This window comes from Anopheles nili, chromosome 3, assembly GCF_943737925.1.
Source record: "Anopheles nili chromosome 3, idAnoNiliSN_F5_01, whole genome shotgun sequence".
Classification (NCBI taxonomy): Eukaryota; Metazoa; Arthropoda; class Insecta; order Diptera; family Culicidae; genus Anopheles; species Anopheles nili.
Genome location: NC_071292.1, coordinates 21,332,824 through 21,351,646, shown reverse-complemented (window position 1 = coordinate 21,351,646; position 18,823 = coordinate 21,332,824). Strand labels below are relative to the sequence as shown.

General features: G+C 43.2%; 2 protein-coding genes across 2 annotated transcripts; one reads left to right on the top strand and one right to left on the bottom strand.

Annotated features, from left to right (window-relative positions):
* The first annotated feature begins 675 nt into the window (after positions 1–675).
* Positions 676–16,475, top strand: LOC128727120 (uncharacterized). The gene is made up of 4 exons (XM_053820988.1): positions 676–808; positions 1,912–2,214; positions 2,294–2,404; positions 14,217–16,475. Exons 2-4 carry the CDS (start codon positions 2,052–2,054, stop codon positions 15,389–15,391), a joined length of 1,449 nt encoding a protein of 482 aa, XP_053676963.1. The 5' UTR covers positions 676–808; positions 1,912–2,051; the 3' UTR covers positions 15,392–16,475.
* A 221-nt stretch (positions 16,476–16,696) lies between these two features.
* LOC128727152 (uncharacterized) lies at positions 16,697–17,544 on the bottom strand. The gene has a single exon (XM_053821028.1). It carries the CDS (start codon positions 17,542–17,544, stop codon positions 16,801–16,803), a length of 744 nt encoding a protein of 247 aa, XP_053677003.1. The 3' UTR covers positions 16,697–16,800.
* Positions 17,545–18,823: the final 1,279 nt, after the last annotated feature.

Here is an 18,823-nt window from a genome sequence, read left to right as displayed (position 1 = left end):
TACTGTTTTGTTTTCACGTAACGAAGTTATTGATACGATCAACTGACATTTTACATATCAATAATCAAGATGGTAAGCTGCGCACTTCCGAAGACGGATATCAATCTAATCTGCGCTGTATACTTAATACTGTGTAATCAAAGATAAATTTAAAAAGGACTTAAATACAGCTAGTAATATACAAACAATATCTTGATATTGTCAATGCTTTGAATTTGTTAAAATTCTTCTTATATAAAATATTGTTTGATTTTTTAGCACAATTTAAAGTTGTTCTAAAATAGTAGTTTGCCACATAAATGATGTTTTTTGCATAAATACAGCTACACTCATATAATAAAATTATCTTTTGCGAAATATTTATTTTTATCTATCATTATAACATTACATTTTCTTTCAATTATATCATTAAATAATCGGCACTTGCAAAAAGCAATACAAAATATGGATAAGCCAAAAGCAACACAGAAATTAAAAATATTAGGGATAGTTAACAAATCCTCAATAATATAGCAGACATTTTTGTTATATCACTCTAATGTTTTAATTACTACGTTATATTGCTGCGTAATTGCGTTAGTTTGTTGTTCCACAGCTTGACTCGTATAAACGAGCAATAAGTAGACGTCAGCTGTCAGGAAGGGTGCCAACAAATTTTTCTCATAAAAACAAATGCAGCCTCAAAGAAAGAACGTGTCGAAATTTTGTCTTGTGTTTATAAAAAGGTGAAAATGGATTAAGTGACTAGCTGAAAAGCAGCGCACTCCGGTGCCCCAAGTACACCCAAAATCATGCAAATCAACAAGTTGTGAGTATTTCACGCATACATTTTACATTTCTAGGTTTGATGAGTCACCCGAGGCATGTGCACTGTATACTCTGTCTTTTTGAGTAAGGGGTAGAGGGAGGGGGAGAAAATTGCATTAGCGAAAAACGATTATTTTCAGGCTTATCGTGGCCGAATCTGCCCAAAATTGGAATCAAATGAAAGGATTCAAAATCATCTTTTGAATGCCACCTGGCTATCTGAAAATTGGAGGGAAAATATTTTTGGCGTACCATGATGTAATGTACTATGCGCGCGCTTGCAATTCATGTCCCTTGGTGGTATGCTCTAATTCAAAGACCTATGTTGCTGGTTGGACAGGGGCCAGAGCAGAGGAGGGCAAGAAAGCAAAACAGGTTTACGCTTAGACTCGCGTAGGCACTACTATGAGGAGCGCAGGAAGAGGGAAAGTGCACTCGGATAGCAACTTTGAGCACAATTTTTTTTTATTTTACCCCCTTCCAAAATGCTTATGTTGACTTACTTTTACTCAAATCTCGTGCATGTTTGCAATTTAAGAGTGAAAAAAAGCACTCTTTTCAACTTCTGTTTGGATTCAATTTCACAACCCTTTGAAGCACGAACGTTCGATATATGGGGGTGACGTCATTCTGCTATTAGCATCATGTTTGAATGACGAAGCGCTTTTTGAAATGATGCTGCTTTGCTTCTTCCGTCTACCACCCCATGTGAAGCCGGTAGGCGACGCATACTATGCATATCGTCCTATTTATATTCTCATCGCTGTAGCCGGTCATCGTTACCATGGCACGCGCTTGGGTGTTGACCGTAGTTTCATTTTCTGAGCATCGAACACTTGTATACGCGACGGTGTTGGCTTATCGAAAGAGCGATGTTTGTTTATTTGTTTACTGCGTTTTCGAAATGATAAGAGAGATGCAAGATGCGATAGTATACTTTACAAATCCGGGAAAAATCGTGGAAGAAGATTACGTTTTTGAGTGAGAAAGGACTTAATTTCGGGATTTTGTTGTTTTTAATGAAGCGATTGCTTAGGGATTATTGGTACGATATGTTGAATATGATTGAATCGTGTGTGCTAATTTACTTTTGAATTATTTCAGAGCCATCATGGCAACCCACACCAGAAAAATGAAGTCCCCAGCGACGTACGCCGCCGATCAAGAACAATTTTTAACATCATTTACTCTTGCTGAAGAGCAATTTAGCGGATCATCAACATCATCGCTACTATTCCGTCCATATGCAATCCAAAATAATGGACCTGCTATCGACGCCAACGACCTTTCCCTTGCAGATCGATTGGGAAGGCAAGATGGAGCCGTCGTCTCCATCGAACTTCTCCCAGCATTCGCATGCTGAGGAGGAGTGCATATTTGATTGTGACATCTACGATTACTGCAATGGTGCGTTTTTTGAAAACTCTCTTCTTTAGTAATAGGAGACGAGACTCAACCGTTTTTTTATTTTTATTAATCATTTTAGAAGGACTCTACAATAACACTCTCATCGATTTAGAAGAAGACCTCAAGCCTAATCCGTCGGAGCTACTCAATGGAGACGTTTCTACCGTTTCCATTGCCAAGCTGCCCCAAGGTAGGAGTGCTATTATTTTGTCTTAAACATTGGGATCATTTTGGTTGTTTGTTTATTTAATATTTACTTTAAATAGGAACTGAATCATGTCTGTACGACTAGCTCAATTATAAGCGAGTCCATGAAAAAGAGATTTGGAAAATGTAAAAGAACTTGTTTTACTTTTTAGCGCAAATTTCCGCAAATTGAACTTTTATTTTTACATATAATTTATATTGAATTCTCTGCAAACATGCAATGCTTATTTACTATACAAACTGAATATAATTGCACTGCTAAATTTTTTTTTATCTTTGCTGGCTACATTGCCAGTTTCTAAACAAAAGTTTCTATATATATATTTCTTGTCAGCTGCACTGTAATATTTAGTTTGAACAAATACAACCTAGTTTACTAATATTAAATGCATATGTTACTGTTTTGCATCGAAGCACGGATGTGGAAAAGAGGATATGTTTGCTGGAAATCCTCTTTCTGAAGGACATCAATCCTATGTTGGAGAAAATAGAGGAACTTCTCTATGGAATGAAATTGTAATTAATTGTGGATATTTTCTATAGGTTGGCTACGTTTTTTTTTTATTTTCGTCCAAGCCTTTGATTGATGATGTCTGTTCCAGTAAAATTTTGTTTGTTCCAGTAATTTGCCATATTTCGATTATCTCATTTGGTGATTTCTGTGCTCCAGTAAGCTGCTTGTACGTGTTGGTTCAAACCTCTTGTTATTTGTTGTTAAGTCGATCATAAACCCACGGTGCGATCAATTGTAAATTGCAAACAGTTATTTATATAATTATAATTTATTATAATTTTTATAATTATAAAATTTATACGTTAACAACTCATATAGTAAACATCGTAAATATGTTATACCTATCTATAGAGAGGTTTAAATATGTTATGAATCGATTACTTGCAATTCCAAGGGAATTATAATGGCAAGGGATTCGATACGTCAGGTATCATAAGATATCTATTTTTCGATGATGATGTGATTTTTCGTTGAATGTGATGTGATCGCGTGATAAAAATTGAAGTCAATTTTCTGTAAAGGTACAAATTGTTTTAGGCAATGTTATTTGCATTTAACTATGTTTATAAACATAACTAAAAGCCTCCGGCGAAGGGAAACGTTTTTTTTTTCATTTTCCTATGAGATGTATGATATGCTAATCGATTAACACGTAATCAATCAATATTACATGAGGTAGATGTTCTGTTCGAGGTTCTATAACCGGTTATCGGGCGTGTTAGTCACGAACTGAGGAATGCAGAATGAAATACTATATTGTTTCAATATAGTAACGTTTCAACGTTCAAGCATTATGGGGCCTTAGAGTTTAATTATTAATAACTAATGATCAGATCGCGAAATATTTGTAAACCTTTTTTCATCCTCATCCGTCCGCACCGCGTCCGTATTATAAAAGAACTCTCGTTATTTTCTGTATTACAAAGGGCTCGTAGGATTGATAGGTGGCACTGTCGCCACAAGAAAAGGCGCGGAGTAGCAGCTTAACCTTGACGAGATAGCTTCCTGCATTGGGCATTACAGGTTGGGTTGTATCGACGGGGTTACTTTACTACAAAAACGGAACGCTTGGTGGTTGATAGTGCGCTGCTACTGTCCCTTATACTATTCATGCGACGAGATTGAAATCGCCTGATGCAAAGGGCTTACTTCAAATCGACGTGGTTGTTCCATGAGAGAGTTGTTTTTTTGTTATACAAAAACAATCCACTCGAAAACCGGTTCGGATCGCCTCCGTTGGACGGGGGTTATGGAAAGATGGAAAACCCTTTTCAACACTGTTACGTTTTCCGATCGTTTGGAAATCCCCTAATTACTACGAAGCGGCTCCTAAGCTAACACATTACCGCGCAGCGTAAAAGGGCTCAAGAGAGATGTCATGCTGTCGGACAATCGGACGCACGCGATTCCGCGTGTTTTCGTTTTTTTATTCCGCAATCTCACTCTCACCGCCATCACGGTTCAGAGTGTGTGCGGTAAAGCAGTTAAGTGATTTGTCTCAATAACATAGCTTCGCCGCCAATAATGTGTCGCGTTGTGTCTCAATTTGCATATACTCTCGTGGCGCTGCTACTCCATCTGCACCGCCAAGGGTGGCTGATGTGAGTTACATTGGTAAACGATAAATAATTTAAACGATTTAATTGAGACGCCCGTGATTGGGGATTTGCGTCGTCGTCGTGGTGTGATGTTGATCGAACGACCGAGGAAAAATGTCACTTCTGTTGCGCGAACACGCTCTATGGTAGATTTAGTTTCACATTCATTGAGACTTGCAAAACGCTACAGTTCAGAGACATTTGTTGCTCAATTAGACGAATTTGCGCTGTTCGTTGAATGGTAGTTCTATTTGTGATGGTTTTGCCTGAAACATTTCATCCCAACCTCCCATTTTGCTGATCTGGTCCTCCGCATTGTTGCCTTACACTGTTGGCAGAAAAAAGGACTACCGTTCGTGTTCTGGGTGTTCTACGAGATAAGATAATAGAGGGGATGGTTAATGGTTTACAGATGACCTGTAGGCTGTGTTTTTTTTTTTCAAGACAAAAGAAGAATATCACATGAGCTCATGCATGCTGCTTACACTTTCCAAGCTGAGAAGATGTGGGAATGTGCAGCGAAGATGTATCTGGGCGCTAGATGCACCCTCGAGTGGCTCTATCTCATTCGACCTATTCACGATTGTTCGCACTCTGTGGACTATTTTCCGGATGTAACAATCAGCAAATAGCGTGTTGCAATTGGACTATGCCTAGGTTTAAAGCTTAATCCATCACTTAATCCATAGCATAACATACGTCTTTTAGCTGTTCATTTTCCATCCATGCTCAGGCTGATACTCATTTTAGAGCTTATTATTAGCTGATCGTGCTATTCAAATGCCAACATGTGCTCACATGTGTACCGACAGAAAGGAAAAGATGGTTCCTTTCTATCTATGTTTGGATATGCTCAGTACTTAACGTAAGCGCCGTTGCATAAGATTATACAAAGTAGACAATTTCCAAATCCTCTTCACTTTTTGGAAACTCCAACTCATGCCTTAAACCATAGGGCTCCTGGCTATGGCTCTGAAAACACCAAACATCTTTGTCGAGGCCTCGAATATTTTAATAGCTTCGAGTGTGCTTCACGGCAAACAGGTGATTCGATCCCCGTCCTCTATGAATCCCTCTGCCCTTTGCTTCTCGCTGTCTCGCTACAACACATTTTTCACGGTGGACTTTCACTGTGCAGTGGTGGTGATCTGGTTAAATTATTCCAGACAACATCCCTCCGCGGGCCAAGATATCGGTGGTTTGCTTTGTTTCGTCTGCTCCCCCCTGGGGAAACTGGAATCCGTTTATTGCAGGTCCAAAATGGGTTGCCATCAAGGAGGGCCGCCGCTTTCGGGCATCGGACGTCTGGTTCCAGCAGGTAGTGGCCGGCGTGGTCCTCACGCAAAACTCTGCAACCATTAGTGACTGTGTCTGTGGGCAGAGGGAAGTCAAACGGACAAGTGCGGCAAAGGGTTTCGGATCCCTCGAACCTCGGTGTGTTGTACCACGCGGGAAGTGGTTGAACAGGTTCCACTTTTCTCGCCCCACCCCGGCAGTGGTGCCGCTGGGTGTCTCAATGAAGGACAAAGGAGATTTGGAAGAGACATCGGGGTGGATATTTTGGTGGATGGACTCGCTCGTTTGGTTGTTGTGGCGGATCACCACCATGAAACGTGCGTTTTTTTTGTGTGGCTTTAGTGCTTTTTTATATTGCATGCATGAGTCAAGAAAACGTACGGCGCAGAGATTCTGGGTGAGGAGACTGCTGTAGCCTTGTTATCGGGGTCTCTACGGTACTATCGCCATTACGCGTACACAAACACACCCTGCACAATGGACCGAAGGGTAGTTGGGTGCCAAGGGTGAAGGGTCTTGGCGAGGGCCTCGTAATCTGTTCCGACCGAACTTTCCTGAGCTCTGTGCGTTGTTTGTGTGCGACCAGGTTAATGGTGGAACTGGCGGCGTGTTGGTTGGATTAAGGGTTGCGGCCTGTTGTTTCAGCCGTCTCGATTAGTCGCTGATATAGTGTTTTGAGGAACCCCTTTCCGATGGGAGGGTGCAGTGAGGTGGTCGCTGGTGCAACGTCTCTCCCATCGTGTGGGTCGAACACAAGGCACTTAACCCACCTCGCTTAGCGCCATTTTGCTAGTGGTCGATGGAAGCAGGAGCCACATGTGACACATACCGTACACGCGCTTCGTTCGTGTGTGCGTGTCCAGTCGATCGTTTCGACCATATTTCATCCCCTAGACTTGCACCCTCTTACGCTCGATCCGGTCGCGCTCCATCACACCAGCGTTAGGGGGATGAAAAATCGAATGTGGTGGATCCACTACCCCTAGAACCACACTACCACAAGCTCACCGTAAGGCGCTCTGCTTTCCGTAGGGGGTTGCAACAGCATGGCTAGTGATCAGTTGTGTTCAGGCCGTCGGTTGAATCGCGTTCGCGTGATTGTTTTTTTTTGCGTCAGTTGAGCATTTTGCGCAGTTCTTCTTTTTTTTGTTTTTACCTATTTCCCCACGGGCAAACAAACAAAATTGCAATCGTGCTTTGTGACGAATGTGTGCTTTTTTGAGGAGCTCTGAAAAAAAATGTTGTGTTAAGCTGTAGCTGAGCGAGCGCTTACCATACCGTAAAGCCGTAAACCATTAAAAGGAAAAAAGTGAAACCGATCACGACGGGGTGGTTTCTTTCCTTTCCGTGTGGCCTTTCCTCGCGGAGGTGCTGTGGCTGTAGAGTGTGCGTTGAGTGTGTGTGAGCATCAAGTGGATCGCGCTGCCCACCGCCCGATTGTATGAGGAAGGTAGTAAACCACTGCCTGGTGCTGTCCGGTGGAGCCATCCCAGGACCGGAAGCTTAATGTAAATCACGCGGTACTCGCAGGAGCTGGCAAAATTCGGCACACACTGCTACCGTCACTACCCGTGAGCATGAGCCGCGTGGCCGTCGTTGCGGTGGCCTATCGTTACACTTGGAATCGCGAGATCGTGTTCAACTCCCAGAAGTTGGTGAAGAGACGACTGGAGCGCTGCTGCCCATCGCTTGCTGCCGCCGTCTGAGTCCTTTTGCTTTGCGCGTTCAGAAGGGGACGATCATTTGCGACTAAACGGTTCAGACGTATGATAAAGAACATTCCTTTCACTCGTTTTACTGGCCGATGCTAAGGAAATACCACGACAAACGGAAGCATTACAAGGAAGCGCCATTAGCTGAAGGAAAATTACGAAAGCTCTCTTGCCAGCTTTGCTTGAAGTTTGTTTTAGGAGGGTAATCGAAAGGTACGAAAGGGAAAGTAAAATATATATCGTGCGATCCAAAGTCGCCTTCTAAGGGCTAATCATTGCCAAATCACGAACGTCCGCCTGTATACTCACGTGAAGCGCGATACACTTCAATATTTAGAATACCGATACGGCGACAGAGCTTTTCGGATCGAAAGCTCCGATCGACGTGAGGTTTTTTTGTTTCTCTTTTGGTACGCAAACAACAATATCTGTGATCGAAAATTGCTGTGTTTTTTTTATTACTTGATAAATACATTTTGTTTGCTTTTTTTTTCTTGTTTTGTGTGTATTAGGATTGTTTTATAGAAGCTTGTTTAAATTTAGAGCGTCTTAGTAGTGTAAAAAAGAAGAAATTCTAATCTCGGCTTCTACGCTACAGCTCGGTTTTTCCTCTCAGGGGGAAGTACGCCTGAAGGACGCGTGTCGCGTTCGAGAAGTGGCCATCGTTCGGTATCTTTTCATGCACTCGGATTGTTCGGTATTTGGCATTTGCAGCTGTCGATAGCGACAAAAAAAGGAAGCGTTTCTATCTCTCTTAACTCTGTTTTTATTGATAAGTAAAAATTGCATTCTGTTGCAAAATTCGTTTGTGCCCATATTTACGAGTCCCTGGCGGATGTTAAGCAGTAACTGCGTTTATAGCAAATAGAAGGGTGTGTTTTTAAGTCTAGTTTTTTAGCAGTCAGGCTTACCGTAGAATACGTGGGACCGAGATTATTTTAGCGTTACAATAGAACACCGTCGAATAGATTGTCTGTGGGAGTAAAAGGGAGGAAACGATCACTTCTTCTGAGGATCGTATTAGGCACTTCTGTTAGAAAATATTGTATCAACTCGACAGGAAGTAGTAAATCAAACACTCATAGCGTTTAAATAGCAGCCGGAAGACGGAGCTTCTTAAGAAAGGTCTAAACATCGCGGAAACAATTCGGAGCATTTGCTGCAATAAAAAGGAAAATCTGTAATAGATAGGAACATACGAAACAATAGTCGATTTGAAAGCTCGGCGTGCAAGGAAGAGGCTACTCAGTGGCGGCAGCAACAACAAAAGCAACAGTCACTGCTCCAAGGCATTGCTTGTATTCGCTTGGGCTCAATATTCCCGATCATTCGCGCGAGAAATGAATGTCTACGGTTAGTATGGAAGTTCCCTTCACTCGCGTATGATTTATGCAATATGATCCAACCATACTATGTTCTATAGGAATCTGATTTTTAGGTAACGGTTACTGATTCGTGTGAATCAGCATGTTCTTGGGTCATCGGATGGGTACGCTTGCAAACGTAAAACAGACAAAGCCACTATCAGCCTTTCGCCTGTTATCAGTTGCCACTTTTGATCTTCCAGTGTATGTCTGTGTCGCTCAGTACGCTATGCAAAAGGCAGATTTTTCGCAAAATTGTTCTACGATCTGATTCTTTAGGATGAAGAAGGCATACGCATTATTCTGATGCTTCGAATGATGAAGCATGTACAGATTACTGATGGATTGTTCTCGTCATCACTGATAAGCATAAACCAGGCCAAATTGAAACCATTCTGATGCGCACGCTTCTAAAAGGCGGATCGTGTTGATGCCCATTTCTTAAAGATGTTACCATTATTGATTCTGTACGGAGTGGGGTGTGTATGTGTGGTCGCATTTGTTGTTCTAGGGCACGATCATTCGCCCTTATTTAATTGATTGACACCAGCAGGAGCAAAGGGGGGAGTTCAAGAGATAACCGTGACTTTGGTTTCGTTATGTTTCGAGATTCGATTGCTTTCAAAATTAGGTTACCGACAGTTGCACGTTGAGTTGAGGCCAATATTGCTGATGTTCTATTTGCATTATGGTTTTGCTAATAATTTATGAGCGTTCTAATGATATGCAGAACATGTATTCGCAAAAGCATGAGAGCGGAATGCACAGGAAAGCAACGTGCGTCAGAATGGAGCCGTTAGGCAGGGAGTAAAACAGCGAACCTGCTGTGAATGATTGTTTGCCATTGACTTTCAAATCGTGAGCTATAGTGTAGAGTTGCGTAAAAACGTAGGCAACTATTTTTTTTGCTGAGATCTTAAACGAACTGGGCATAGATAGAATCGGCAGCTATTATGAATGGAACGCATCGCCGTACTTATCGTAACATTAGAGCGCATATCCACAGTGCTTGTGTGTTACTGTTATTGTAAGATAATCGCTTTTCCCACCCAATTCCTTGGGCATGCGAGATTGATGTTTTTCCTTCCCTGTGCTTGTGGGGTTAAACGCTCATCGATAGTAAGCTGGATAGCGCCCTTGGTTGGTTCGGAAGCGAATCGAAACAGTGGAACCACATTTCAACCCCTCTGAAGGTGCGGGTCATGCGCGGGATTTTCCCCCATCGACGGGACGGGAATTCGCCGCCCTTACCCTTCGCAACGTGAAACATTATCATTTGCATTGATAATGCGCTCGTGTGCGGGGGCAACGTGGAAGGAAACTGTCCACCGGCGGATGGATAAGCCGGTGGCGGCAAACGAGTCCATTTATTACGAACCGATTTGACTGCGCATGTAAATCGCTCACTCTGGTATTTGAACTGTCGTTCAGGTGTTGTGGCCGTCGCCTCTCTCCCTTTGAACCGGCTCACGGATGACAATTTTGTCCCCCGAGAACGTCTCGGGAACGCCGCGCGTCGGGTGGCGGCGACAGCGTTCTAAATGCACTTAAGTGCATAAACCGCCTCTAACCAGTTCGCCTCAACCGGGGGTCGCCATCAGAGAGGACAACTACGTGCGTCCAGGAATCCGTCAACGATTGCGCACCTGCAACAAAATAAAAAAAGAAAAGAACCGGCTTGTTTGCGGTATGCCAGGTTTCGGTTCCTCGTTTCAAGCGCCGCATTTTCTCGACTACAATGAGGAATTGTTTGCTTGGCTAAGTTGCTGAATTGCTCGTTGAGAGCTTACGGAACAGGTTTCCATTTGACGGACGCCCTGTGAACGCCCAGTTGGGCTCGGGATTGGATGGGAACGAGCGTGGAACGATCGTTGGATGCACGAATTGGTTAAACCTTCTCACTTCTGACCGCACACCGAGAGGAGGCGATGCACTACCGGCGGGTGCTTCCAGTTTCCATTTCCATTCGATGCCAATGAATATTTATTCATCGATAATCCACTGCAAGCAATACGCAGTTTGTGGCCTCGTTTGCTCCCAAAGTAAGGCGTAAAAGTGTTTGTGCGAGGAAGGTAGTGAGAGAGATAGAGTGTATATTGCATCTATGAACATTGTTTATTACTTTGTTTTTCGCACCATTTTGTAACAAGTATGCAATTTTGTTTATTAAACGTTCAATCAACGCCCATTAATCGTCACGATCCGTCCAAGGACCTTATACTTCCTTTGTGATAATGTTAAGCCAATGTGGGATATGAATTTCGAATCATCAAATGTTCCGGAAACGTCGAAGATCGACTTGACCTTGAACACCCACCAGCAAACAAGGGTAACAGCTCGCAAAATTCGCGAAAAAAATTTCCCAAGCCATCGACCCCTACTAGATCACGCATCGGTCTGAAGCGTGCACGTCCAACGAAGACCCCAGGCGTGTACAGGGTTTTTGTGGAAGTTATCAATGAATTGACCTGTTGGCCTTGCCTTTCTATTTCTTCAATGTTTTGATTTTAAACGAATTGAGGACTGCTAGCCTCCGAAGTAGGTCAGCACAAACTCCATTGGCGTATGGAGCGCTCGAAAGAGAACACAGAGAGAAGGTTTAGGTCGTTCTGATGAAATTGAGATCGCAATGGCGCTGTGCTGCTCGAGTCCTTGGGATGCAGGATGCACAGCACAAGTACAAATTGAGTGATAATGTTATAATCAGAATTTTCTAGTATATTGTTCATTGATTAAGAAAAAAAGAATTGCTGGTGGTGTGGTAAAATGTTGTTGTACTCTTTTGATCGCAAAATTTGAAACATTTTTTCTCAGCCATATCGTACCACGTACAAGTAAAACATGACAAAACGCAGACAGGTTTCAGTCGTTCGAATTATTGTGGCGACACACAAGCTTGTAGAATGTGACAGGTACATAATATCCATCGAACGGTCTTAATCGTTGACTTAATTGAATGATTTAATCAGCAAAGGAGATCAAATTCTCTATCGATATGTAGCAATCGAGCATGTGTCACCTTATGTTACATCGGATACTTGATATGTGGAACATATGTTGTTGTCACATTATTTTTTAAACTACAACTACGTTTATAAACAGATCAAGAAAAGATGTGATCACGTGAGGCCATCGTGACAAAGTGTAAAAGGCACGCTGGCATGGTAAATCTCATGCTGTTTATGGTTGCAAAGTCTGTGGTGGCGATGATCCACAGTACAATCATCCGGAAGAGCCTCCTCTGCTACAGTTCAAATCCTTGAGCCGATCAATGACTTTATTTTGTAGACTTTGTGTGTGCTTTCTTTCTGTTAACAAATTAGATTGTTGGCATTTGTCGGTTTGCTTTTTCGCTGTTTTACTCCCTGCATAACATGTCTAACGTATTTGATCTCATATTAGACTTGCCATTTGAACTCTTGCTCGTTGCAAAACCCTGACCTATGGGGCATAAGGATGTCGATGCCACCATCATAGTGCTGATGAAAGGACCATTGTCCCCGAAACAGATCTCCCCGGCTGATAAGCACCGGTTGCTGAAGTCAGCAAAAAAGTGAAAATCGATCGATGAATCTCCACTGTTTCAGTATGCTTAAGCTGTATGTGCGAATGTTTCTTCCTTGATGACCGTGCGTTCCTTCGCCATATGTCATTGGCAAATCTCTCCTAGTTAGTTGTCTAACCCCTGACAGGAGGGAGATGGTTCAAGATCGCGTGCCACCGACCACCGACACCAGGCAGCACTCCCTTATCATCGGAGTTCGGACCGCCGATAAGCGTCGCACTCGTCCCGCGTTGGACACTGCGAGCGGAAAGGACAAGTTAGTTCGCAACCGACCGCTAGTGTGCGCTGTTCTGGAGAGCCTGGAAAAATTTGACTGACAAAAGAAAGTCCTCCTTGCTCCTTAAGCTGTTCATAATGCGTTTACTCGTGCTAGTGCATCCGGGAATCATCGTGTGTGCGAGATAATTTTTAGCATTACGCTTTACCAATGTCTCCCTTTGGCTGGCTTTGTAGCGATCGTTTGCCATTTTGGCTCCGCTAAAACGAAAAAGAATCATATTTTGGCAATTTGAACACTGACCAACAAAGTTAGAAAAGCGTTGTTACCGTGGAGGAAGAAAACAGAGTGGTCATCTCCACTATCGCACCGTTTTTAAACTTCAAGTTCTAGCAAACCACGACTCAGTGACCCTCGGTGGAAGGGTCTGATCGTCCCTTTTTCCGAGTCCTACCGTTGAGAGCACAGACATCAGCATCCTTTTGTGTCAATGAATATAAAAGCCAACGATCTGCTGCACCGTTGTTTGCCGGGTGTCAGAACAACGCCGGCGAGCGGAGTGGTCCGCTGTTGGGTGGCACGGAACCACGGTTTTTGCTGTGGTAGCGGTCTACATCAGATTCCTCGAGCCGAATCCCGCGAACAACGCAAAAGCCTTACGTTACACATAACGAGCGGAAATGTTTAACTACCACTGTTCCGGCGCAGGTAGGAACGATGAAAAATGTTGAAGCGATGAGAGACGTGGATCGGCTACATTCACGTACGGTATATGCTAGTTTTGCGTTGCTAAGGGTGTGAAAGTAATTTTGAATCGTCTTATCATTCTCTTATCTGTTTTTGGGAGCAAAATTTATGCACTTCAAAACTGAATCGTTATCTCGTTTCTTTTTCGGATGTATACGCGAGCTGCTTTCAATGCTTTCCAACACTGTTTGATTCATACTAAACTGCAATTTTCTTCGTTTCGCTATTTGGCGAGTATGTGTCGTCCGTTAAAATGAGGATGGTAACGTGCTTGCAGGCGACTTGCTTCTTTGATTCGTACGCCTCGCATTTTCACTCTTGCATGCGCCCTTTGGAATCTCATTGAGTCATTGATTGACCATCGCTTGCTGCGCTTGTGATACAGCTGCTGCTGCTGCGATAATGTGGTGGCGAACGCGAAGACGGTCAAAGGTGATAATGCTTGAGGAAACGACAGCCGGTTTTGTTAACAAGCAGCTTTCGAAAAGCTAGTTCCAACCAGTATGCCTCTTATCACCTGTTTGACACTCTCGCTCTCTTTTGTTTGTCATATCTTAGCAAAAAGTTATGTCGTTTTTTTACCAACGAACGGATTGACTGTTGAGTGCGGAGAATGAAGAATAGGGCAATATCACTCAATAGCTACGTGTTCTGTTGGGCAATGTATTAGGATGATAATGGTGGCGATTTATTAACATTAGGTTCAACACTGGGATGTCTTGTGCTGCATCTTTTGCATTATTTTTAATTGGTTTCATTACGCTCTCCCTTTTTACTTTTAGATCTATGTTACGACGACAAACTAAAACTGTCGCCCAACAGCGAACCCGTAATACTCGGTGACTACGATCCGCTGCCGACGGTTGTGGAGGATGGATTCTACGAGTTCAACCTGCAGCCGGAGGCAAAGGCCAGCATCGCCGGCAACACGGTGCCGTTGATGGAGTTCGACTGTGCGCCCGGAAATATGGAGCTGATGAACCACTTGACGCCTCCACAAACGCCACCCCAATCGACGGCGTTTGGAGGCATCATTGGTTGCGTTCTGCCAATGCAACAAGCACCCTTGCAACCGATCCCGATGTCGATGGAGCACCAGCAGCAGCTCCAAACGATGTACATTCCGATGACCATCGCGGAGCAACAGCAGCAACTGTCTTTCCAAGATAACACCTCTGGATCCGATTACTACATAGTGGATGAATATGCCGCCATGACGCATATCGGAACGAACGGCGGTGTGCAGCTGCAGCAGCAGCTTCCCTTGAAGTCAGGTTCTTCCGAACCATTGCAGCAGGTGCCCGGTGACATCGGTACCAATCCCTTCAGTCTCAGCACCGAAGGATACACCGTTCAGCAGATGAACGAAATGGAGAGCATCGTGCGCAGTCTGCAGATGGTGGAGGAGTCGCTACGCGCCCGTTCGTCGGCCAAGGATTGCGAGCCCATGCAGCCGCTGTTTGGTGGATTTAACGAGGAGGATGACGAATCGTGCGGATTTTCTGAAACCGGTTCCATCGAGAACGGTGATACGCTGCTGTCGTCGTCTTCCTCGTCCGTGGTGGCGCATTCACCGACCTACAGCGATTCGGCGGAATCGTCCGCATATTACAGTGGTCGCAACGATGGCGATGACGAGGATTGGAGCCCGTCGAAAACCAAGAAGCTCAACCTCGGTCAACGTAACGGAGGTGCGGTCACGAAGAAGCGCGTTGCAGTTTCCACCCGAGGTCGTGGCGTTGAGGAGAAGAAGTCCCGGAAAAAGGAACAGAACAAAAATGCGGCCACGCGGTACCGCCAGAAGAAGAAGGCCGAAATCGAAGAGATTCTTATTGTAGAGAGCAAGCTGCGCGAAAGGAATGAAGAGTTAAAGTTCAAATCGCTTGACTTGGGTCGCGAAATCCGCTGCATGAAGAACCTGATGCGGGAGCTGTACCAGAGCAAGGGTTTGATCTAAGACGTTTACCCATTCGAACGACATTATAGTATACCGACACTAATCGTCTTTACATATTTTACGCCCCCTTACGGTTTGTCTTGCTAAAAGCAATAAATTAATACATAATCAGGATATTGTGGTGAGCGAGAATATTCCCAGCAGGTGAAGCTCGAGAGAGATCACTGAAACGTTTACTTTGCGTACCTTTTACCTTGTAGACGACATGTAGCGATTGTCGTTGTTCTCTAGACGAACGTTCGAAACCAACCATGCATCCCCGGTACATTGTGCTGCTGGGTCACGGTTGAGCACATTTGATTACTATAATTTTAAACTTTTTATCTTCATTCCTTTCACGACGGCAAAAATGATGAAACGGTATACCCTTCAGCAGTAGGAACGCCTCCGATTGCAAAGCCGCGACTCAATTTTAAAGGAACGGTCGTGAGAAGTCGAAGAATCTTAACAGAGCTAGGCTTGCGATGTGGTAGCATCTGGACTGAAAACGGCAATTGTCTATTACATGTCTGATCTCTGTCCACTTGACTACCACTCGGTTGTCGTTGTCAATCGATCATCATCACCATTGCAGTTAGTTGTAGAGAGTCAGGATTTTCGATCGGATTAGCATGCGTCGCAGTTGATTTTATTTTAGCCGTTACCTTTTTTTTCTATTTTTAAAACTTGACGTGCTCTGCCAGAAGTTGTCTCGAGGATTGGTCGATGTTTCCGCGTATGACGTGTAGTTTGCGCTGTACCGAAGCTTTGCGAAACATAGCTCAGATCTCGGGGTTACTGCGAGAGTATCTAGAACAGGATCGTATTGAATTCGCAGTTGAGGAGGTAAACAAACTATAGGAACCCCGTACCATGCGTGAGTAAGCATTTTATTTTTCTGTTCGGTGAAGATAAGTCGAAAACAAGATACAAAAAACTCTCACATAAACATGCATAAACATTTTATTTCCATATAAAACCTATAAGGCACAAATTAGGCAGCGAATTCAATATGTTTATCACTGACAGGATTCTAAACGATAATCACAGAAAATAAAACCCCACATATATTTTTTTAAATTTTAAAACCTATTGGGGAAAGAAAAACCGCTCGTCTTGTGGTTTATTGTGTTTTGAGAAGAATCGTTCTCCGAGAGCGCAAGCGAAATAATTGCACAGGTGAGTAGCGTTTCGCAGTATCTCAATTATCGCCAAGCTCCGATGAGATCATCGAATCGAAGAGATGACGGATAAGCGGAAACTTTAATTACGGTTTATGATACTTTGGACGGATTTTTAGAGCCTTATCTATCGTTCAATAAAACGGTTCCAAAAATATTCTTGTAGAACAGCACGTATGCATTTGACGCATTTATATACGGATTTTTTTGGAATGACTCAACGTGCAGCGCATTGAATTCAATCATCCTTCAACCTGCTCTGAAGTATTCCAACGCAGGCATACTCGTACCCATCGTGATCGAACGACCATCTCTTCGAAAGATATCTTTATTCCGTTCGAGCCAGAGGTTGCCTGTGGCATCCACGGCCATTAATCGATTGGCATGCTGCATAAAACCTTCCATTGCGTCAATGTTAAGCGAATAACAGTAACTCAAATCTAGCTGCTCTAGTTGCTCGGCTGTGGTCCAGTGTTTGAAAAAAGCACCCTCCAGAGCTGGGTTGCCCGGAATGGCAAGGAAACGTAGCTTCAACGGTCTTGATTGTAGAAACTCACCTAGATTCTCGTCCGTCATGTCGCATCGGCCAAGATCGAGGCTAACGAGTGTGCGTAGCAGGGTAGCAAGTGGTCGCAAGTGATGCTCATTGAGAACCGTGTAGTTAATCGTCAGATGCTGAAGGTTTGTGCAATGCGTTGCTAGATTGTCCACGATTGTCTGTTTGAGTATTTCGTCCATAATGTATCCGCCAGAAAATCGGAAGGCCTCCATGGTCGGACCGAGGATTGCGAAAACATTTCGGAGGTACTCGGTGTAGTTGTCACGGGCAACCACCGCTCGATAGTCAAGTTCAAAATTGCGTATAGTACGCAGATGCCTCTGACAAATATGAAGGAAGCGCAAGCAAACGGAAGATAGCGTTAGTAGTTCGTTAAAGTGGAAGTATGAAAATATTTCCATCAACGAGTCTTCGTCCAAATCGATCAGTTCCATTCCCATTTTCGGTAGAAGTTCAGTATCGATACATAAACAAACGCTAAAAAAAGATAAAAATCATCAATCATCTATTATTCATCATCTACAATGTTTGTTCACGCGTACCTTGCGTGATTTTATACGAAGTGTAAAATGCGATTTCAATGTTGTATCTGACGATGATAAACTGATCTTGATTGCACGATCACTTAACCTTAATCACCTACTAATTTAATGGCTTAAGTTGCAACATGAAACTGACTTATAAGACTCCTCCAGGAAAGCAACACACGCAGCGGAGTATGTCCTTGAAATCTTGTTCCAATTGGATTTATTCGTAAACTACTCACACTCCAATTACACCATGTTTTTGTGTACCAGCATATTCAATTTAACAAAACATATAACCTAATTACATTGCCAAAAGAGTGTAATCAAAATAAACCAGCATTTAATGTTATTGTGTATAGATCTATGCAAGGTGTCAAATCAAACGAACAGCTGTGGCATGTCAACCGATACTGTCAGAACATTGCATAAATTATTTGAAATTTTATAATATAATTTGCTTTTATATAACCGCTGTTCAGCGATGAACCGAATAATAAAGCGATGAGGTAAGCATTAAGAAATCACATTGATGATAAATAAAATAGTTGTAGTACAAATTGGTTTACACCTTTCAACTGATTAAGCTCTTTATGGTCATTAATGGTATTACCACAATGTTTAATTAATTTCGATTAATAGTATAGTAAATAAGATTTATATTTCATTGATTTTTCCATGAGCAAATGCTGAAACATGAGCCATGTGAAACAATTCAGAAATTATGTTTTTCATCAAAAATTCACTTCAAGACTAGTGTCCATTTTTATTATTGATGCACTACTGATTGGCCTTAAAGCGAAACAGCTCTTCTTAACTGAACTGCACGCAGTAAATGTAACAATCGGGAAAAATGAGATTCCAATTGCAGTTGGCACTTCAAAAGCTGTTTTGACAGAAATCCCATTCCGGATTGCTACCGACATGCTCCCAACGAGTTTGTGCCGGTGCATGGTACAAAGAGTGCAATTGCACCGCGGATGCTGGGCGAATCTGCATGGATGATGCTACCGTTCTGGCTCGTTCACGTCGTGTATCACCGTCGCTCGTGAACGCACAGTTTCGACGATGCATCATCCAGTCGGGCGCATTCATTGTACTGCTGCAATGTCGGCTGCAACCGAAGCATCAGGTGGCGAATGTAAAATTCAATATTGTATCCAGCAGCCGGCTGATGTGCGGGATGGAA

Bases quoted from the DNA above. Each gene is read 5' to 3' on its own strand.
- LOC128727120 (XM_053820988.1), top strand. From the start codon at position 2,052: ATGCAATCCAAAATAATGGACCTGCTATCGACGCCAACGACCTTTCCC. The intron at 2,215-2,293 runs GTGCGTTTTTTG...TAATCATTTTAG, and splicing joins CATCTACGATTACTGCAATG to AAGGACTCTACAATAACACT. The intron at 2,405-14,216 runs GTAGGAGTGCTA...TTTTACTTTTAG, and splicing joins CATTGCCAAGCTGCCCCAAG to ATCTATGTTACGACGACAAA.
- LOC128727152 (XM_053821028.1), bottom strand. From the start codon at position 17,544: ATGGAACTGATCGATTTGGACGAAGACTCGTTGATGGAAATATTTTCA.